The sequence below is a fragment of the Nanorana parkeri genome, unplaced genomic scaffold (genome assembly GCF_000935625.1).
Source record: "Nanorana parkeri isolate BGI_ZX_2015 unplaced genomic scaffold, ASM93562v1 scaffold224, whole genome shotgun sequence".
Lineage (NCBI taxonomy): Eukaryota > Metazoa > Chordata > Amphibia > Anura > Dicroglossidae > Nanorana > Nanorana parkeri.
Window position 1 is genome coordinate 1,159,327 of NW_017306492.1, and position 23,245 is coordinate 1,182,571.

The 23,245-nt window shown below is 43.2% G+C and overlaps 1 protein-coding gene across 2 annotated transcripts in view; it reads left to right on the plus strand.

The window, feature by feature from the left end:
• The first annotated feature begins 1,511 nt into the window (after positions 1 to 1,511).
• Positions 1,512 to 23,245, plus strand: part of MFSD6 (major facilitator superfamily domain containing 6) — a 54,886-nt gene continuing 33,152 nt past the window's right edge. For both annotated transcript variants that reach the window (XM_018556095.1, XM_018556096.1), the window contains exons 1-2: positions 1,512 to 1,734; positions 17,627 to 19,203. In XM_018556095.1, the coding sequence (XP_018411597.1) occupies positions 17,672 to 19,203 (1,532 nt within the window). In that variant the 5' untranslated portion in view covers positions 1,512 to 1,734; positions 17,627 to 17,671. The remainder of the gene's footprint in view (positions 1,735 to 17,626; positions 19,204 to 23,245) is intronic.

A 23,245-nucleotide genomic window follows, 5' to 3' on the forward strand; every position in this document is an offset into this window, starting at 1 on the left:
ATATACATTCATGTGTGTCGTGTTGTGTTTATATACATTCATGTGTGCCGTGTTGTGTTTATATACATTCATGTGTGCCGTGTTGTGTTTATATACATTCATGTGTGCCGTGTTGTGTTTATATACATTCATGTGTGCCGTGTTGTGTTTACATACATTCATGTGTGTTGTGTTTACATACATTCATGCATGTTGTGTTAAAATCTCAACAGCTTTGTGCTGTGAACAAGCCACATAGAAAACCATTGTTTTCTATGTGCCCTTCCAGTGACCTGCGTTGATGCAGACTAGGGTTGCCACCTGATTTACCCAGACAGTCTGGGTTTTGAATGCTGAGTCCAGGTTTTGTGGCAGCAGAAACCCGGACACATGATGTCAGGCAGACATGGGCAACCAAAATTAAGATTGGGGCTGCTGCCCATCTGAACCTCCCCCCCAACTGAAAATAGTCTCAACTGTGATATTTACATATGAATGGGTGGCACTATTTACATATGAATAAGCCACGACTCATTCTCCCCAAAAAATGTCCATGCGTCGCCAGAGTGTTTGGGTTCCGCTTGAAGAAAAGGTGGCAACCCTAATGCAGACGCATTGTGAAAAAATACAGGTTACTGCATGTGGCGTAAGCGAGCCCTTAGATAACTGAACTCCATCTTCAGGGTCCATTCACACCTAAAAATGGAAGTCAACGGAGGTTGTTTACTTGCAATGTTATATTCCGTTGACATCTGTTGCAGGTTTTTTGCAATCTTCATTTGAAATAACATGTCCTTACTGGACAAACTTTTTATGTGAAATTCACACCTAGGCGTCAGCGTATTTGTGCGTGGTTTCGTGTAGCGTATTTTCCTGGTTTTTGCACGTTTGTTGCACATTTTTATGTGTATTAGACGCACACACATGAAGACGTGCATGTTGGCGGGCACATCGAAAACATTGCAGCCAATGAGAAAACGTGCATAAAAACGCCCCAAAGAAGCTCAGGTAGTCTTTTGAGCGACAGGCGTTTTGCAGCTTGCGACGCCTAGGTGTGAATGGGGCCTTACTTGTGTTGTTTACATGCGTTTTTCACTCTTTTTTTGTGCACTGCAACACAACGCAATGGTGTGAACCGGTCCCATTCACACCCATACATTTTTGGGTTCTCTTCTGTTGGCATCCGTTTGCCAATGGATGTGGTGTGAACGGGGCCTCAGTCCTTTAGGGCAGGTTCACACCATTTTCCGGACCTGATCTGGAACGCAGTGCAGTGTGTTATTACCGCAATTTTGCTGCGTCCCGGAGCGGCCAGAAATAGCATAGGGATACATTAGGATGTCTGGAGATGATCTGGATGTGGTGTGAAAGGGCAATACACGGCTGTATACAGTCTATGAGGCAGGTTGAACGCCCTTAGACGTCTGCACGTCTGGAGGGAGTCCGGGGATGCCGCTGATCATGAAGCAGGATGTATACAGAGAAGAGGAAGATCAGGAGGAGCTGCCCAAGCTGATGTGACGTCATGGGGCGGCACAGTTCACCTGCTGCCACACACTGCTTGTACTTTTACAGGGCGGAGACTGTGTGCGGTGGAACAGGTCCAACCAGTAAGGTGCCGCTCCGGGATTCCAGGTATGACCAGTGCCGTGCTGGGGAAGATGGTGAGAGTTGGCTTGTGATTGGAGCGCACATATGAATCAGCAGAGGGCACGGTAGCTGCTACATGCCAGCTTCATGGTGGCACTGCTAAAGGTGAGTGCTGTGGACGTGTCCGCTGTACCTGTGATGACCTGTACGGGGATCGGGGATGATAGAAGTAGAATGGATTGGTCCATGTTACTTTACTTTGGTGCCATGTTGTCTTGTCAGAGGGCACTATTGGTAGCTGTCTATCCTTGCCGATGTGTCATGAATATTTCAGGGTGAGAAGCTGCTCAGGTTGTCATGTATGGTCATGTCCGCCCTCCTCACACTTCCGCACACACAATATGATGTATTCTTCTAGGTGTAGACTGAGCAATGGGGACATCATTGTGTTCCTAGTCCACACAGTGCCCTAGTGTGTGCGTCATCCATCCCTGAGCAGGGGATACATGGCTCAATCAATGTCATTACATTACCCTGGGCTCATTCAAACTTTCTATAATGTACTGATCACACTGATCTACCATGATAGAAGCATACTAAATATCAGATATGCTCCCTTGGACCTGACTAATGATTTGCAGGGTACAACAGTTGAGAGAGGCTGGTTTCGGACTAGTTCAGTTTGGCGGCCGCATTGAAATCGCATCACAGTGCTTTCTAATAGGATTTCTGGTGTTCAGTTCACACCAGTGCAGTCAGTTCCAATGCAATCAGAGAACAAATCCTGCTTGCCACATTTTAGCTGCACCTGATTGCAACAGAACGCATCTAAATGCATGCAAACGCACTGGACTGCGCCTGAAAGCGCATTTTAAGCTAAAAAAAAAAGCAACAAAAGGCATTGCACTGCAGCTGCACAGACGCACGCAATTCTGATGCAGTTATGGTGTGAACTAGCCCTACGACTAATCTTCTACATTTGCCCTGGCAATGCCATGGTCCTGTCTTATCCCCCTGAATAATGTGTGTTGGATATGGAACAGGAGTGGGACCCGGTAGGTAGTCACTTTTGGGATGCTTTTGCTAACAAACAAAAGTTGTAATGTGTCCGTCTCACACCTTCCAGGCTTGCCCAGCGTTCATGCAAGGTGCTGAAGAGAACTGATGGTTGGCACCACCATGTCATCATAGGAAAATAAGCGTCCGCCACCAGAACACTGCCCCAGGGAAGTTTGTCTGGGTGTGCTAGTGACATATGTCATCTGACATACATTTGAGGTGCTTCTGCACAATGGCCTTGTAAAAAGAACACGTTCTGCGTAACAGATGCTTCCCAAGTTCATCACAAACAAGTCATAAATACATAACGGGTGCATCATAGACACAGTTTGTTTTCACCCAGAAGCATGTGTTTTGTGAGGTGCCTATTGCTTGATTCTGACTCCTACGCCTGTGTACACAAACTCTTAGGGGGGAACTCGCATCATAGCATTTTCCCCCATCTTCTGTATGTTACGTTGCCATTCATTTGAATGGCACCCCAAGTGCACCTCCGGTCGCATGCACAGCATAATGCAGTGCGGTCAGGTGCATTGCGTGGTAGCGTGCGCTAGTCGCACAGAGCCGTGCGATTAATGCAACGCTATGGTGTGAATCCACCCAAAATCTGGAAATACATGGGCTGACCCTTGCAAATGATATAAGAAGTTGAAGCATTTGTGATGACAATTATGGAATGTGCTGTATAGGTAAGGTCCAGCCAACCAGGCCATGTGGTATTGGAGGGCTCTACTGATGGCAGGAAGTTTTGGTGGAACATCTATCTACTTAGGGTTAATATAGGCAGATATCTATGAGAACAATGGAGGTGTCCTCCCTCCCACTACCAGACCACCATGGAGTTGTCATATATCCTTCTTAGCATTCTGCTTCCTGTTTCTATAGAGAAAGGGGAACAATCAGAGTCTGTCTCGATAGATATTTTCCTGGCTGTTCAGCTGTTGCACGCAAGACTCGTGTACCTGTTGTGTGAAATGAAAATTGGGCTCTCTATGAACATTCAGAATCCTTCCCTAAAAAAAAACTCTGAGTATACCAACAATCGCTTGTTTATTATCTTGCCTCCTGTTTAGCCTTCTGTGTTTGTGTTTACTAAACATTTTTTTTCCATGCAGACAGAGCTGAGGACAAATGGAATCCCAACCAAAATAGATTGGATACAGTGATGAAAGGGTTAAAGGAATTAACCCTTACAGTGGGGCTACCCCATCACGGCAAGGGTTAACTGCTCATTTTGTCTAAGAGGCTAAAAATAAAGAAGATATACTCGCCTGATCCTCGGTCTTGTGTGGCAGCTATACAGGTCACCGCAGCCTCTTCTTCCCCCCGGGATCTGTGACGTCATCACGTCTAATACAGTGTATTAGATGTGAAGATGCCGTGGGAAATACCACAGCCGGAGTGTAGAGGAAGAGAGGTGACCGGTCACTGCCGCAGGACTGAGGAGCGGGTGAGTATATCTTCTTTATTATCGCCTTTAGAGAAAAATGAGCAGTTAACCCTTACAGTGTGGGGGTAGCCTCAATGCAAGGGTTAACTTTTTTCACATTTTTGGAGATCTTCTTTAAGGGCCTGTTCACACCAAAATCGTAAGGTAATCGTAAGTCAAAGGCGCACGAATGCACGTTCTCGGGGCGCATGGGTGTGAAACGGGCCTCTCAAACTAAAATAAATTAAAAAAAATAAGGTTGGAGTGGAGCTCTTCTTCAGAGTAAACTCATTCTATGCCAAAGCAGGTTCACTTTATTGCTGGCTCCACCAGTTTCAGATTCCCTTTGTTCCCCTGCCAGTCCAGTCGTGCTTTCCCTGCTCTTCTGAGTGGCTAATCACCAAGCTCCAGCACTGTCCTATGAGGAGGATGTGGGTCACATGCTCCATTATACCTGGAAGTACTTGCTGTTTTACAAAGTAGCTGCACAGCAGTCAAGAAAAGGTAAGTATGCCCTTCAGAACACAAAAAAATATTGCAGGGACAGTGAAAATCCTTTACAATGGATACAGCAGGTATGCAGGCCTTGGAACACAAAGGCTGAGATATCAGTAATGAAGCCCTGCAGGGATATTTAATACTGTCAGATGGTTTCACCCTCCAGCACATACCAAATACTGAAATAACGGTTTTGTGTGGTCTGACCTTGTTGTTTTGAGGCTCTCTCCAATCTACAAATATATACAGCAAACCTGCACATTATGGCTGTTTGGCTTCCTCCAGTGCTGACAGCTCAGAGATATCTCTTATCTGTCACTTGTTGTTTCCTCCACCTCCTCTTATCCTCTATCTTATCCCAGTCATCTTCTGATTTTCCGCTGCTCCTTTTTGATCATTGAGCAGCCATTGATGATCTAATAGCTGCACATGCAGGCCTGTTTCTGGCATCTTACAGCCATGGAAAGGTTGTTCTGCTAAAAAAACAAAACTCTATCTCCTAGTAATTTTCTTTTTTTAATTAAAGCAATTTGATCACTAATATGAAAGTGCCCATAAAAGATTCACTTGTAAGGCCCACCATACATGTTATAATCTCAACAATCTTTGTACAGTCAACTTTAGATCTACCAACCATTAAAACTTAAACTTTTTTTTGTTTTTATTTTGGGACCTTCCTAATCTATTAATCTGTATCCAATTAAGAAGGCCCTCACACTATGTAGTTGTTGGTAGATCTAAAGAAGATCCAGTCGGATTGTAATGTGTATGCCAAGCTTAAAAAGAAAGTGACTATTTCTCTCCTGCTACGGGCGCTGCCACATGCCACTCCATTTCAAAGACATTGCTGGCTGAAGTCCTCTTCAAAAACCGGGAATGTTTATCTCCTGGGCCTCCACAGCACTTTCTGATGTCCCCCATGTTGCTATCAGACACAGGATTCTGCAGAAGGTGTCAGCTGGTGATTCTCCGGTGCAGGTGGCAGGAGAGGTAAGTATTTACTATTGTCCTTACAGGTACATCTTTTAGACTGGTGATAGAGCTGCTTTAAAGTGCCCATAGAGACCATCCAACCATCTCCTGATCTCCTCCTTTTGGCTCAGCTTCTGCTCTGAGTAGGGACTCTGATCACACGATCGTGGAAGAAGGAGCAGGGAAGCAAGTACATTAGGGCTGCAACAACTAATCGACATAATCGATTTATAATCGATTATTGAAAAAGTTGTCAACTTTTTCAATCATCGATTAATCGGCTTCTGGTTAGTTGGCACTGTTCACTAAAAGCATTTGCGCGATATCGCGCAAAATGCAAATTGCGCGACAAACGCGCGATTTGCGAACCGCTCAATGTGAGCGGGGCCTGAGAATGAGGAGATAATAATGTCTAATAACTCTGATGGCAAATTTACAAAGTGTCCAGATCATAAACTAGGTGAAATCCTAGCAAATAGTGCAAGAGTTTGAATCTAAAATTGACTGTTCCGTTCTTTATTTTATTGCTACATTGGAATTTAAGATGAATGTATTTAGTCTAATGCAGAAATAGGCAACCTCGGCACTCCAGATGTGGTGAAACTACAAATCTCTTCATGCGGGTGGCTGTCGGAGTGTTTCAGTGCCTCATGAGACTTGTAGTTCCACAACAGTTGCAGGTTGCCTATCCCTGGCCTAATGTTTTATCAAAAGGTTGGTCCATCTGAAACTAATCTGACCAGATTTTCAAACTGCAATTCAGAGATACCCTACTGGCCATGCCCACTTTTAACCACATCCCCAAATTTACACCTCCATTTTAAACATGCCCCCAAACATTTGGTCACGAACAAGAGGCAGACATTCAAGATATAAAGACAAAATTAAATAGAGGCACCAAGATATCCGTGCATAGTTAGGTGGGATGCCTCGAAGGTATCAAGAAGAAAAATGTGGCCAGTATAAACGTACCACCTGTATATGGCATGTAGTGTGGGAGTGAAATAAGCCCCTGCACTCTGCAGACATACTATAATGAGAAATGCTTAGTCAAAGGATGACAAAAATATTATACAAAGAGCAACAACACCAAATATAAAGGTGGAAAAAACAGAGGGAGGAAAAGGAGCCAGTCAGCAGATGGTTGTGATGAAGTGGATCTAAGTTTCTCTATGGATTTAAGGTATGTTTCTTAACTGGTTGCTATAGATGTGGTGCATTCTCTATACATGGAAACCCATAGCAACCAGATTGCATTGTACTGCAGCGTGCTGCTGATATTGATTCTAACTGGTTGCTAAGGAGACCGCAGCTGTAACAGCCATTGCACCACCTTATTTAATAACCGTGGACAACTCCCTCTTAATGAACATATTGAGTAATGATCATAAATATAATTTAAGTGTATTCATAAATATTATTTTGTTTATTTTCTGCTTCATTATCATTATTGATAATCGTGTTTAATGTATTTTTATACTGTAGTTCAAAAGTTTGGAGTTTAAAGGAGAACTATGGGGTTAGGGCTTTTCCCCATAGTTCTCCTAGGGGTAACGGGAGAACACAAACTAGCGTCCTCCCGTCACCCAAAGCTCTGTATACCGCGAGCAACAGCTCGCGGTATACTGAGACGCCGCAGCCGGAACGGATCCCGACAATTATGTCTGGATCCACCCAGCTGCGTGACTAACAGCGGGCTGTGCCTATCTAGAAGCAGAGCCAGCTGTACCCGCCCCCTCCCCCGTCCGTTCCTCCAGTCAGCGCTGGAGGATCGGAGCGAGGGGGGGGGATCCCTGCATGGAACCATGAGTGACAGTCGAGAAGTGAGCGAGGAACGGTATGTGTTCGCTCACTTCCCGATCTACTGAGCCGACCTGTGACAGTTCCATTGTCGCAGATCGGCTAGAACTATGAGGCTGAGTGAAAAGCACTCGCCTCATAGTTCTACTTTTAAGTGATCCCCTTTATTGGCTTACTTAAGTTAATAAAGATGCAAGCCTTCAGGCTTGTTATATGTTATAGTTCTCCAATTCAGGCACTATACATATATATTGTTTAGAAATCTATCTTTTGGTTTATTTTCTGCCTAATAATAATTACCACTACATTTAATATTCTTTAGGAATGTATTTTTCTAGTCTGTCTCTTCCAGCCTCAATTGTTAGTGGCAGTATATTTTCCTATTATCCATTATTCTCCTGCACGCTCTTCTTGTATGTTGCAGCATGCACTGTATGCAGTGTCCTGTCTATAGAGGATGATGTCCCTGCTTCTCAGTTTGTCTCTTACCTTTTGTGAGGGAACTGATAGCAGCAGCCATTTTGCAGAAGACCGCCTAAGACCCCATTCACACTGAGCGACATGGAAATCGCGCGACTTTGAGCGACATTGAGCGACGTATCGCGCAACATCTTCCTATTGGGCTGTATGCAATCAGGAGCAATATCGCTCAAAATCGCTCTAAAAAAGGGTCATGTAGGAGCGACAAGCTACCAGCGACGAGCTACAAGCGATATTGAGCGACGAGATGTGAACAGCTACATTGAAATGTATTGGTGAAGCTACATAGAGCGATATAGTGCGGAAATATGAGCGATATCGCTGCAAAAATCGCTCCATAAATCGCTCAGTGTGAATGGGGCCTAATATGATCTCGGTGCAAGGGGTACAGAATCACGGCTCTTGTTTGAACGACATATTTAATGGCCGGTAGCGAAAGCACACAAGCCTCCCCTCTTCTCCTCCTGACATCCAATGAAAGAACAGAAACCATTCCCTGGTAGATTAAAATGCAGCCCCTTGTCTGGGATGCAGATTTTTAAATAGGGATAAAATCCGGGACACATTGTAGTCGGGGGACTGTCACTGGAATTCGGGGACATCTGGTAACCCTACCCAAAACTGATGTTACAGCATTTGTTAGAAGTTGTAGAGTTAAATTATCTAATGATTTGTGATGTCTCTCAGGCCTGGTTCACACTAAGTGTATTGTCGCAGCGCATTCAGCTTGACCAAAAGCTTTACTGAAAAAATCCCATTTATTCATATGTCCCATGTGCGCATCTAAGCATTTTGTCGCAATAAGCAAAACGCCTGTTGCTGGAAAAAGTACATAAGCTTCTTTTTGGCAGGTCGCCGCTCGTTTTTGCCCCATATACTCAATAGGAAATGATTGAAAACGTGCATTGCAATTAGATTTGCACGTTTTTTACCTGCGTAGTCACGCTTTTTGTCTATTTACTTTAATGTATCACAATCTGCTCATAAAAACGCTCATAATTAATGTATACACGTGTAAAAACATGCAAAAACGCACATAGACGTGCAGAAAACATGCATTTTTACGTACGAAAATCTGGGGGAACACTTTTTTTAGGCTTTATTCACACTGAGCGTTTTGTAGCGCTTTTCTGCCCTAAAAACCACTCACAAAATAAGCCCCCCGAAAACGCCCCATTAATTTCTATGGCCCTGTTCACATCTGAGCGTTTTGTTGCAATAAGCAAATCGCCTGTCACTGGGAAAAGTACTTTTTATGGCATATTACAGCTCATTATGGCCCTTGTAACAAGGACACTCCACTGTAGTCCAGGTAAGTCAAATAAAATGCAGTTTATTTAGGGCAAACAGAAATATATCTTGCATCAGCAGCAACATAAGACAGTTCCCTTTATATGGCTCAGTAGATTCGCTTATGAGCCCTCACTCTGCTCTCTCAGCAGTGTGTCATAGCGGTCCTAGGGTCACCGACCTTCCTGACCTCTCCCCTCGTGGGCACTCAAACACATCCCTCATGTGTCACTGGCTCTCTGTCTCCTCGGCTGTCTACTGGGTGCCTCCAGCACACACAGCCACCTGGTTCCCCTCTGACGTCTGGGTGGAGTCCTCCTGACTCCTGAACACCTCTGTTCCTCTTCCCAGCTGGAACCCAGAACACTAGCCAGCACCCTTTCCATAAGGGCTATGCACAGGTGTGCAATCATTAGGTTCCGGCCCCTACTAAACCATGGACCCAGGAATGGAGATTTCATCCCTCCCAATTCTCTTTGAACTCTCCCAGTTCCAGGATCCCATACCAAATCCAGGTTTTCTGGAGAGAACTGCAAAGCCAGTTCTTTCCCAGCAAAATAATTTGTTTCCTGGAACTGCTCAGTCTCTCTGGCTGAGAGTCCTGGGTTACTACAACCCCCAGTTCCACTGTGGGATTGCCACACAATACCACACCCCATAGACTGAATAGAAAACGCTTGAAAATGCGCGTTGCAGCATACTAGAACGCATAATGCACCGCTGTGCATTGTTGTGCGCTGCATCCGAAAAAATGCTCCATGTCCATTTTTCTGGTCCGTTCCTGTAAGTTGACCACCCATTCAAAATGAATGTGTGGTCCCCAGCATGCCACCTACCATCCTATATATTATTATTTAAGAATCTTACATGGGAAAACAGGAAGTTGCATTGTGTTTTTATTCTGTCTATACTGCATAGGATAGTGATGACTTTTGGGCAGCCATCTTTTCTTATTACATGTTCAGGCTTTGTTTCTTACATAGTGCTTCACAATTGCTATCCCTTGCTCACCCTCTTATCACGCTAAAGCTCTTCCAGGCAGGCCATGTCTAAAAACAGTAGCCTAGCTGCAGTATCTGTTATGAAATATCCACAATGCTTCTGGTGGCCACTCACTGTAATATCGGTTGCCTTGGCACAGCTGGCTCTAACTCTCTTAGCTTGGCTACCCTAAACTTCCTGTTGAGTACAAGATTGCAAGGGACAGCACAGCCTCCAGAAGCTGTCCATCTATAAGCTTTAAGAATGGAAAAGGGAGGAAGTGGGAGCAGGGAAGAGACTTGCCTTGCTGTATCTGGGAAGGTACACACAAGGGTGGTTCCTCTGGACCCTACGAGGTAAAGGAGTCACTCTTAGACAGGATATCCAGATCAGTGCTCAGGGGACCAGCTGATTCTGCAGGAAACTAAAACTTTAAAAAAAGAAGCAACGTCCATTCTAAGTGTAGTGTATTGTTTTTTGGGGGGGGGTTATGGGTTTTTGTTGTGTTTTTGTTTGTTTTTTAGCAGCATTTATAGCACTATTATTATTATTATTATTATTATTACATAGTATTTATATAGCGCCAACAGTTTGTGCAGCGCTTTACAATATAAGGAAGACATTACAGTTACCATACAATTCAAGACAGCTTAAAAAACCCTTTGACTTTGATATCACTTTTAGGTCACAAGAAATAGGTTTTTGCTACATAATATATATTAGGGCTGGTAATGATTAAAAATTTCCTGTTCGATCGAAATGTTTTTTTAATCGATTAATTTCGATTAATTATAACGCGCATACAGATCCAACTACATTGGCCTATACACATACAGGACAGCAATGAAGTAATCCCACTAATCCAGCACGTTATTAATCTCACGTGCCCCACTCAATATGGCCGCCGCTTGAGTGGGGCAACTCAGAATAATAACGTGCTGGATTAGTGTGATCCTTGTTCATTTTATTACTTCATTGCTGTGCTGTATGTGTATAGGCCAATGCCAGGGATCCCAACCTGAAATAAGCAATTTCAGGGAGGTGTCCCTCTCATTTCAGGGAGGTGCACTCTCCCCCCCATCCGCGGAGGGGGGTTAGGGGGGCTGGGAGAGAGCACCCCCCTGAAATGATGGCAGATAGCACAGGAAGCAATAGCTTCTTTGCTATCTGCAGATTATTATTTTTTTTTTTAGTATTCTGCCAGTTGCAGTCGTCAGAATAAAAAAAAAAGGCATAAGAATGCATAGCTAGATTCCTATTGGCTATTTCACTTTGCAATAGCCTATAGCAAACTAGCTAATGCACCCGCCCACTGCTGCTGGCCATCACCAGAAGAGGACCTGATACAAAAATGCAGGTCCCCCTCTGCTGATTGACAGCAGCAGTGGGCGGGTGCATTAGCTAGTTTGCTATTGGCTATTGCAAAGGGCAGGAACAGCTGGCTCTGCCTCTGGATAGGCAGAGCCAACTGTCAGTCACGCAGCTGGGTGGATCCCGACAGAAATGTCGGGATCCGTCCCAGCTGCGGTGTCTCAGTACAGCTCGCGGTATACTGAGCCTAGGGTGACGGGAGGACGCTAGTTTGTGTCCTCTCGTTACCTTTGGGAGAACTATGGGGAAAAGCCCTAACCCCATAGTTCCCCTTTTTAGGTACATGTACTCTAAGGTTAGAGGCAGTTGTATTGAAAATGGCCTTGTAAACACACAACCTTATTAAAGCCTCATTTTGAACAACGTGAAGTTGAACATTATCCAGACATTGCTTGTCATGTATCTGCTAACTGAAAGGTGCATGGCTACAGCTCTTTCTGTTTTAAACAGTACACAGTTGCTCCTAGATTGTATGATTAAAAGCATTAGTAAGCAATGCCAAGCACACATGCACTTTGAGGAGACGAACTATATTGGTATCATTTTCCTTAGTGCAATGTAAAGTATTTGTATTTATAGCGGCTGCTTTACTTGCATATACAGAGTGAATTTGCCTTTGTTGCTTTTCCACTTCCCATAATCTCTGTAGCTCTCTTTGCAGTTTTATTGATCTTCAGTCATGTGTACACATTCTGTAAATTAGTAAAGAAGGGCCACAACTTAGATGAGGGAAAATTACATCACTGAGGTTGGGTGTGATGTAATGTGGGTGCGTCTCTGTTCTGGAAGAGTGAAAATATGGACTTTGGATCTGCCACCTACATGTCTAATCTATAGACTGAAAAGGGACAGCATATGCGATATAGTCATATCAGATATGTTTATTTTATTCCTTTTTTACTAAGGCAATTAAAGTGACGCTACACTCGAGTAAAATCTTAAAACTGCATTCAAGTACCTGAACTATTAACAAAAATGTACTTTATTTGTGTATCACTCAGCTGTAGATCCCCAAATCATCTCTGAATTCATGCTGACACTGTCCTTCCTTCTGGAGGGGGGCTACTTTTGTTCCCCATGTTAATGAGTCACCACTCCAAGCTCGCTTCTGTGATAGACTACAATCCCAATACAGATCAGTAAACTAAACGTGAGATTGTAGTCCATCGCAGGAGTGAGCTTGGAGTGGTGACTACTTAACAACACACAGGGACCATGGGGAACAAAAGTAGCCACCCTCCAGAAGGAAGGACAGTGTCAGCCTAAATTCAGAGATGATTTGAGGATCTAGAGCCGAGTGATACATTAAGTTACATTTCTGTTAATAGTTAAAGCAGAACTATGAGGTGAGTGCTTTTCACTCACCTCATAGTTCTAGCCGACCTGTGACAATGAGACTGTCACAGGTCGGCTCAGTAGATTGGGAGATGAGCGAACACACACCGGCGTTCGCTCACCTCTCGATCCTGTCACGGCTCTCTGCCATGACAGGGGAGGGGCTGGATTCCCCCCTCCCCGCTCCGATCCGCCAGCGCTGACTGGCAGAACGGACGGGGAGGGGGCGGGTACAGCTGGCTCTGCCTCTAGATAGGCAGAGCCAGTTGTCAGTCATGCAGCTGGGCGGATCCCGGCATAATTGTCGGGATGCGATTCAGCTGTGGCGTCTAAGTATACCACGAGCTACAGCTCGCAGTATACTGAGCTTAGGGTAGCGGGAGGACGCTAGTTTGTGTCCTCCCGCTACCCTAAGGAGAACTATGGGGAAAAGCCTTAACCCCATAGTTCTCCTTTTTAAGGTATTAATGTATGTTTAAGATTTTAACTCTTGAGTTTAGTGTCACTTTAAGCAGAAAATACGGTTTGGGTCCTAGTATTTCCTAAGTCTTGAAAGAAAAAAGCAACTATTTGACTTCTGTCTGGTTTTCTAGCCGCATGGTTTTTGGTAAAGAGCCAGCTATAATGCTTACAACCGGGCTTCTCTTCTCTGCGCCGTTGCACACAATGCACGCTTCACATAAACTAGTAAGGTACATACAGGCGCAGACAAATTTGTTGGTACCCTTCCAGGAAAAAAGAAGAACCATCAATTTTCTCTTAAATAATTTGAAACTGGCATCCAACATCGTTTATTCCATATATAATGATAATCAGAGTTTGCTCTTGATTTTTGATCCAACAGAAAACAAATGAAAATGGCATGGACAAAAATGATGAGATCCACATCCTACTATTTTGTTGTACACCCTTTATAGGCAATCACTGCAGACAAGGGATTTCTGTAGCTCTCAGTGAGACTTCTGCACCCGCCAACAGATGGTTTGACTTCCTTTTCTTGAGGAAACTTCTCCAGCTGTCTCATGTTAGAAAGATGCCTTCTCCAGACTGCATGTTTGATAGATGTTCGATTAGGATTCTGATCAAGGCTTATAGAAGGGTACTTCAGAATAGCCCAATGTTTTGTTCTTAGCCATTATTGGGCATTTTTAGCTGTTTGTGTGTTTTTGGCTCATAACCTGCAACTGAGACAGAGCTTTCTGACACTGGGCACTATGTTTTGCTAGATAATTTTTCTCTTGTAGCCAGGTCCAGGGTGGTTGGCTACACTCCCATGAAGCTTAAATCTCTTTATTTGCAACCGTATTCCCACGAAATATCAAGGTGTTTGGAGGTGATTTTATATCTTTTACCTTTTGACACGCTGGTCTCAAATTTTCTTTCTGATCTCCGCAGACAACTCTCTCCTTTTCTTTTTTGGCCCAAGTTTGGTGTGGTGCACACAATGATGGCTAACAGTTACAGAGTGACTACCTTCATTTGAATGGCTGATTACACGATTGAACACGTGATATTACCAAAAATAGTGTGAACTATCTCTATAATCCAATTATTTATAAGCTTTTCTTTGTAGAATAAGTAATAATTTGGTCTCTTTTTACACTTTCTGTGCTTTATTCTATGATATACCAAAGGCAGGCAAGTCTACATGAGACAATTGCTTTCAATTGGATTACTTTTCAGGAGGAATGAAACCTTGTTTCAGTGGGCTGTAAGGGTACCAACAAATTTGTTTATGTATTGGCCACATGACAAAATCTCATTTCTCACTGAAAAAGTACCAGTTTTTGCCATAAAAAAGCAAATTCTGTTCCCAGACTCTAAAGTGACTAGAAGCTTAGGAAAGGATGACATGTTGTCTGGGCAGGACATGTGAGTAGCTCATTAATTGGCTTTAATTGCTAGTGTCAGTACTCCAACTAGATTTTTACGTGTCATTTTTACCATGATAGATATCCTCAGACTTTCTACTGCACAGTCTTCATTCTGCTCTGGGTGTGTTGGGTGTTCCACGCAGGTCCACACGCAGCTGCTTACAGATTTGACAGATTGTGGTCAATATGCCTCGGCCAGTGCGTAGCGAACATTTTCCTATAGACAGAATTCACAAATGCCTGTTAGAGGACTGTGTGCAGCGACTGATCTCCTCCTTTTCTCACTTATCCTGCTGATGTCTGGCTAAAGCGCTAGGAGTTTCACAGAAGGGCATTGTATGGTGAGCTTTTCCCTAGATGTTCTATGCTTCCTCTTCAACCAGACACCAGCAAAAATTAGAAATTGACCATTACATTGAGGTCAGTGTTTAAAAAATAAATAAAATGGAGAGTGAAACATTTTCTTATGCCTTTAGATCTAAGGAATGTTCTGTTCATATTTCCTGCAGATCTCAGTAATGCCTTATGAATAGCCTAAAGAGGGCACGGTTTTTCAGCAGATTTTTCCAAGCGGTAAAATGTGTCCAGGAGATTGCTTTCGCTCCATTTGGCTGGGATGCAGACATGAGATCACTGTGAGCTTAGCATGGTGACAGCAACACTTTGTGCCAGCAAAGCCATCTTCTCCTATGCACACTGCAAGCCTAAACAAGCGGATAATGTGTAGTAACCCCCACTAGTTTCTGCAATACTAACTCCATGCTGCTATCATATTCACATATTACCTATATACTGTTAAATCTTTTTATTTAGGTTATAATATTTTTAGGTACATCCGCTCCAGAAGGTACACATTAGTACATAAAACACCATCAAAATAAGTCTCATTTTTCGTTTTCCTACACAACACATAGGGGGTGATTTACTAAAGTAGTGGAGCATATTCACTTTGCAAAGTGAATTTTGTGGCCGGAGTTGTGCTTTTTTTGGACATGTTTGGATGTTCAAAGTGAAGATAGCTTCACCTCATATACATTGCAAAGTGAACATGCTCTACGCCTTTAATAAATCATCCCTTTATTACCAGCATGAGCTGACATCCTTTCACAGTTTCAACTTAATCCACACCAAGAATATTGTGCATAGGCTTGAGTAGCAACAGTTAACCAAGGCTAAAGCTGAGCATACACTGCTCAAATTTTGTCGGAGCCCTACTGACTCGGCCAAAATTTGATGTGTGTGTGGCCCCGTTGTCACCTCTCTATTCAACAAAAGTTGACTTTTCAGTCGACTTTTGTCTACGGAGCCGGGTGGAAAACTTTTGGCCGCACAGTGACTGCAGCCACTCAGCGGCTGTCAGAACACAATGGTCAGCAAGGGAGATTGCTCTATCCACTGTTGGGTGTTTCTTTTCTCGTTCAGCTGAGTGTATGGCCAACTTTAGAATGACAGAATAAGAGGAAGCTATTAAGGAAAAATATCTTGGCACCCTTATCATAGGTCTTTTAGATAAAGGAATTCTTAGGGCTAACTACCCCCACAGTCTTCAGAGTTAGGTATGACCTTTGCATCTTGCACCAAGCGAACGTCACTGTTAGTATCAGTTTACTATACTATTGCAGTATTTTCTTTTCATTTTTTCCGAATGGTTATTTTACATGTGTGTGCGATGATACTGCAAAAATGTATTTTTAGATTGCATGATCAGGTGTTACCTATCAAGCTCATTTTTGTTAGGGTTCCTCAGGGAAGTTACTCTGCTGAGACTCTAACCCCCAATGATGGGCCTCTAACCCACGGGAAGGTTACTCTGAACGTGAACCCTCAGTAAAGGGACTTGAACCCATGTCTTCTGGTAGGACTTTCTCTTTAAGGTTTCCCAGGATTCGATTGTACTGTCAGCTTAAGGGCAGGTTCACATTATTTTCCGGACCAGAACTGGTCCGGAAAATGGTGTGAACCTGCCCGCAGTTCCAGTGCATTCCAGACCAGACAAAATGAGACATGCAGTATTTTTCTGGTCTGGAACGGACTGCGCTGGTGTGAACAGAGGCCAGAAATAGCATAGGGATACATTGGGATGCATTTTGGGTCCGGAAACAATCTGGCCTGGTCTGGAGATGATCTGGATGTGGTGTGAATGGGCCCTCAGACAAATACTTGGGTATAAAGAACCAACTTGCGTATTCACTCTATGTTCAAAGGATAATTGTTAAAACAAAAGGTTATCTGTAAAACACAAAGGGGGATGGAGGAGCGTAAACCTATTAAAACCATGCACGTGTAAAAGACTGCTCATGGTGGTAAGGATCATGAGACAACCTTGGGGGGGATTTATAAAGTAAACATCAAGAAGACAAAAACAGAGATAAGAGAGAAACAATTTGCAGAGTCTAACATTAGAAACCTCTCCAAAACACAATTTTGCTTGCTCAGACATTAACTATGTATAACCCAGAAACAGGCACATGAAATGAATCACCCTTTCATTTTTTTATTTTTACTAATATGCTTTTATTTACATATTTTTATATAAAACACTAGAATGTAATATTTACATCGAATGGTTAAAGAATGAATTCAACGTGCTTCATAATGTGTAATGCAGGTCTTTTCTCTATTAAGCTGTATGTCAGGGCAAAGAAAAAAAGCATATGCAGTATAGCCCTGCAATACATTTACATGTCCCCATGTTTTATCCCTTTTAAAGACCCTGTAGGTACAGAAAATACCTGTTGAGCTGTAAGAAATACACTCAAGTCCCATTGTGGGCTGACAGCACACTGCATTTTTGGGGATTGAGTGGTGTCAGCCCTGCCCAGTTGTCTTTTGCTAAACTGCTCAAACACTCCCACTCTTGCATCACCATAGCATTGTAGACTAATCGTTCTGTAGTCCAAAGAGACCTTATACCTTCTGATGTGTACATTTCATTGCATTGTCTTGACTTCCCTCTTTTTAATTGCAGGACAGCAGAACAGCTATACTTGGGTCCTGCTGAAGTTATTAGGCAATGGCTACTGGGGACAAAGTTGCAATCTTGTCTGAGGATGAGGAGGAACAGAAGAGGAAATATGTCCTTTCAGATCCTTTCAATGGTGTCAGCCCGGAGCAAAACGAGTCCGGACCTAGGGACAACTCTATGACTACTGATACCATTTCAACTGCAGATCAAGACATGGACTGGTTGGAAAGGCACTGCGTTAAAATTAACAATGACCTCCTTGTTTCAAAAGTCTTCTATTTCTTTTTTTACTCTGCATATGGATCTCTCTATCCCCTACTACCGGTGTACTACAAGCAGTTAGGAATGTCTCCCACTCAGGGTGGTCTTCTAGTCGGCATTAGATATTTTATTGAATTTTGCAGTGCCCCATTCTGGGGTATCATAGCTGACCGGTTCAGAAAAGGAAAGATAGTCTTGCTCTTCTCAGTACTTTGCTGGGTGTTGTTCAATTTGGGAATAGGGTTTGTAAAACCAGCAGCTTTAATATGTGTGTCTAACAATCCTTTACCAATCGGACCCACTAACTCCAGCCCAGTACACACAACCGTTCTGCCACTTACATCCACCTCAACTCTAACTACAAAAGCAAGCTCCAGCACAACAAAAACCAAACGAAAGAGAGACTTGTATGAAGATCAGTTTAAACTGGAGGCAAGAAAAGAGTTGGGTGAAAGGTTTTATGAAGCAACTTCCATCACAATGCATCGGTTTATTAGAGCAGCTGGAAATGACAGTGACGACCCTTTGACAAGTAATGGAAGCTTTAGTGCTCTTACTACAACAACTATAGCTCCTACCACCACCAAGAGTGCCACTAGTTTTTTAGAGTATAACCAAGAAGACGTAGAAACGATATTTCTGTTGATTTTGCTGGTGGTTATCATTGGAGAATTCTTTAGTGCCCCAGCTGTCACTATTGTAGATACTGTGACACTTCAGTATTTAGGTAAACACCGGGACCGTTATGGACTGCAAAGAATGTGGGGATCCCTTGGTTGGGGCTTGGCAATGTTATCGGTGGGCATTGGAATAGATCACACCCACATAACTGTGATCATTCAGGGCGATGGTTGTACAGCTCCCGATTATAAAAACTACCGTATTGCTTTCATTGTTTTTGGTGTCTTGATGTCAGTTGCACTTATTGTCTCTACACAATTTCACTTTCATTATCATCATGTAAAAACAAATGAGGAGCGAAGGGAGGATCTAGAAATCTCTCCCGTGGGGTCAAGTTCTCAACCAGAATCTCCAGGACAAAATCAAAATGAAAGCAGGGGTGTGGAGGAACCAGTTCAACATTTCAGATATTGGGATCTGCTCAAGATTTTCTGCACAGTGCAGTATGGTTCTGTACTCTTTGTAGCGTGGTTCATGGGATTTGGTTACGGATATGTCTTTACCTTTTTGTTCTGGCACCTGCAAGATCTTAATGGGACTACAACTTTATTTGGCGTCTGCTCTGTGCTAAGTCATATATCTGAACTTACTGCTTATTTCTTCAGCCACAAACTAATTGAACTGGTTGGTCACATAAGGTAAGTTGTTTTTTTTAATAACATTGTATGTTTGTTTTGTAAATAGTTTAGGAAGGCTAATGTAGGGAAGGAAAACACTCTTTTTGCATCATACTTTCCTTCGTAGTGGCTTGAGTCTTCAATAAATTAGTAACAGGATGTAATGGTTTAAGTGTATGTATAGGCAAAATGTTTGTGTAGAGTAGTGGGGGTCCCCCTGTCAGGGGTTTTATTTAGGTTTTTTTTTTTCTGTCAGTGTTCTGTTGAGATTTCCCTCATGTTCCTGTTCCAAAGAAACAGGAAGTGAGAAGAAAATATCTCCAAAAACAAGGAAAATCCCATGTGAGACTTGCTGAAACAGGTGTACCTTTTGACAAATCCTAGTGACAATGTTTACCATGACAAATAGTAATTGTGAACCTGTCCTGTGAATATTAAAAACTTGAGGATCTAGCCATTCCCTTCTCTATGCTGCAGAACATAAGCACATAGAAAATTATTCACATACAGAAAGATGTCACTGTGTATAAAATGGTGTCAGGATGGTATTTTCTTGCTAATGCGTTATATAGGTCAGGTAAACACTTAACGTCAATCTTTCCTTGGGTTGTGTTTAGTGCAGATAATGCGTACAACACATAGTTGTTTTTGAGCAATGTTAGCTGCTGATAAATGCAAGGTAAGTGGGCTTGTCATTTCAGACAGAAAAGCAATGGCTCCCCAAGACCAGGTCTAGCTGTGCCAAAGGTAGCATCCAGTGGTAGTAGCTTTGTAGCTGCTTGACAGCTCTCTGAAGAGAGCTGATTGGCAGTGGTTCCAAGTATGGAAATTTCACCAGACATTTGTAGGGACCATTTGACAAGGCACGATCTGCTCCACCAGTCATGTGGGGGCAATAGGAGAAGGCACGATCTGCTCCACCAGTCATATATGAGGGCCATATGGAAAGGCACTATCTGCTTTACCAGTCATACTTGGGGGTCATATAAAAATCCACAGTTTGGCTTGAAACCTCTCTTCCTGTGACCAGGACGTGAGTGACGGGCACACAGCTCGACTGATTCTCCCTTCTCTTCTCCTCCTTGGCCGCTGCAGCTACAGAGCGGCCAAGAAGAGAAGGAAGAACTGGATGGGTGATCGCCGGTGCTGAAGCAACGGTAGTTTCCCCCCTGGTCCTGCCGGCGGCAACCCCCCTCGATGAATTTCCACTCAGTTAATTTTATACAGTGTGAAAACAGTTTATCAGTTATAGTGTAAATTCCTCAATGTTAGAGGACAAATTGTCCACAGCTGAAGCTTAATCTAGTATTGCATTGTAACTGTAACATACAAAGGCTTTCCAGGAGAAGTTCTGTATTTCATTGGTGTTAACAGTGAAAGCAAGGGGCAGTGAGAAATGGGTACCTTTCTTTGTGACTTCATGAAGGATCTTGGATAATAATCATTTTTTATTTTCTCTGGAAATTCCCAGTAAGGTGGTTCTGTGGTTGGGCAAAAAATCTAAATTGCACTTATTGTAAATTACAGATTTTTGCAAGTGCCTTAATGACACTCTGATTCTCTTTAGGCTAGGTTCAGATTAGACCGCGTGATTGTGTTTAGGTGCACACAGCGATTGCCGCGTGGCCCCATTGATTTTCAATTGGGTTACATCTGCGCGTCAATAGATAAAAAAAAAAAAGGTACAAGCATCCTTTTTTTTTCCGACACACGAAACGCAGCTCTTTTACCCACGATTGTGTTCAATTGCACAGGCGGATTTGCAGCGGAAAACCACGTGATCCGCCTGGCACGACTGGGGTGCCATTAGAAAATAATGGCACCGCCAGCGCGATCAGATGTGGAGGGCACAAAACCGCACGGATTGCAGAGCGGTCACAGAGTAGGGAGTTAACACCACTGTGACCGCTCTGCAATCCGTGCGGTTTCATGTACGATTCCCCGTACAATCACAGATCGCGCAGGTGTGAACCTAGTCTTAAAGGGCCCAAAACCCCTAAAATCCTGATTGTGCACTGATTCAGATATCCATGGGCTTCCATGGTCAACAGCTAATCCCAACTCATGTGTCTTGCTTGGTGTCTTCACAAGCTAACTATAAGGCGTAATGCACACAGCAATATAAATACATGAATCCGGGTGCATTTGGAGTTAATTTCTAAATGCACCTGCTTCGCATTTAATGCTTTGCTATGGATGCCTGGATGTTTAGCAGTGTATAGGTGCATTCAGGCTAGCTGAGGGTTACACAAACAAGAATTTTCTGTGTCCTGGGAACGTTTACGCAGCTAAACGCGGCTAAATGCATAAAAGTTGTCTATGCTTCCCAGATAACTTCTTCTTCTGTATTTATTGCAGGTGGCCCGTGTTCACGAGGCCTTAGGCCAGGGATGTCCAAACTCTGGCCCTCCAGCTGTGGTGGAACTACAAATCCCATGAGGCATTGCAAGATTCTCACAGCCACAGACATGACTCCCAGAGAGAGATGCTTCATGGGATTTGTAGTTTCACCACAGCTGGAGGGCCGGAGTTTGGACATCCCTGCCTTAGGCAGATGAGGGAGGAGTAGGCAGAGCAGAGTCCGTCATAAAAATTGAGGGGATTCATAAAACAAAGCACCCACGATTGTGGCGATGTCAGGGGTGTTCTACAGTAAATCTGAGGCAGCATTTAGGTACCAGCAGCTGTGCTCTCTTCACAGTAACTCCCCTTTCACACAGGACTTCAGTCTGGATCAGTCTGTCAGCTTTTCAGATGAATTCCGACCTGATGCCCAATGCATGTCTATGGGCGAGCGGATGTAAAGGGACATGCAAAAGAGAAAACAGAAACGTTTTGTGTCCTTTTCCCTTTTTGCTGGCCTAGGAGGAATTAAACAAATGCAAACTGATGTAAATGGATGATTTCTTTTCCTGCACAGCTTTTAATGCGATTGTTGAATAAGAAAGGTGAAGTATCATCAGAGGGCACATGTTTAGGAAACTGTATGTGTAGCTGTGTTGTATGATCCCTAGACTAGACCCTAGACTTTGGAAAAGCTCTAGTTTGTTATTGCACTTCAGCTGCATGTGAATGAGGTGTAACAGTGGCCAACACAAGCATGCAGTACATATCATTCCTAGAATAACTTAATGTCATTTGAAGGAATCAAAAGCTATTCCTGAGCTACATATGACTCTTCCTGAATGTTTCTGCCTATAACTATGTGTAAATGAGGTATAGCATCCGGGTTAGTTGGATTATTTTGGTAATCCTGCTTCCGTGTCCTCAAGCATTTGTAAGGCACAGTACTAGAGCTGCAGCTAACGATTATTTTCAAAATCGATTAGTTAGCCGATTATTAAGTTTGATTAATCGGTTAATCGGATAAACAATAAAATAAAGTTTAAAAAATGGCTCCAGTGATAGGACTACTAGCAAGCTTGGAGCGGTGGAAGTAAAAAAAGAAAAAAAAGATGGTGTGGTGTGCAATATAGTGAAATGGAAAGTGTAAAATTATACAGCAATGAACGCAGAATGGCACCGGCTATAGAGGACTACAAAACCCAGCAAAAGCACATTATAGCTGGCGGCATTCTGCATTGCGCTGTATAATGCACTATTGCTGGGTTTTGTAGTCCTCTATAGCTGGTGGTATTTAGCATTGTACCACTTTATAATGTACTATTGCTGGGATTTGTTGTAGTCCTCTATAGCTGGTGGTATTCTGCATTGAGCTGTATAATGTACTATTGCTGGGTTTTGTAGTCCTCTATAGCTAGTGGTGTTCGGCATTGCACCACTGTATAATGTATTATTGCTGGGATTTGTTGTGCTCCTCTATAGCTGGTGGTATTCCGCATTGCGCTGTATAATGTATTATTGCTGGGACTTGTAGTCCCCTATACAGCGCAATGCAGAATATCACCAGCTATAGAGGAGTACAACAAATCCCAGCAATACATTATACATACAGTGTATAATGCATTGCTGGTATTTGTATTCCTATGTATAATGTACAGTACAATGTACCATCAGCTATAGAGGAATACAAATCCCAGCAATACATTATAGAGCACCATGT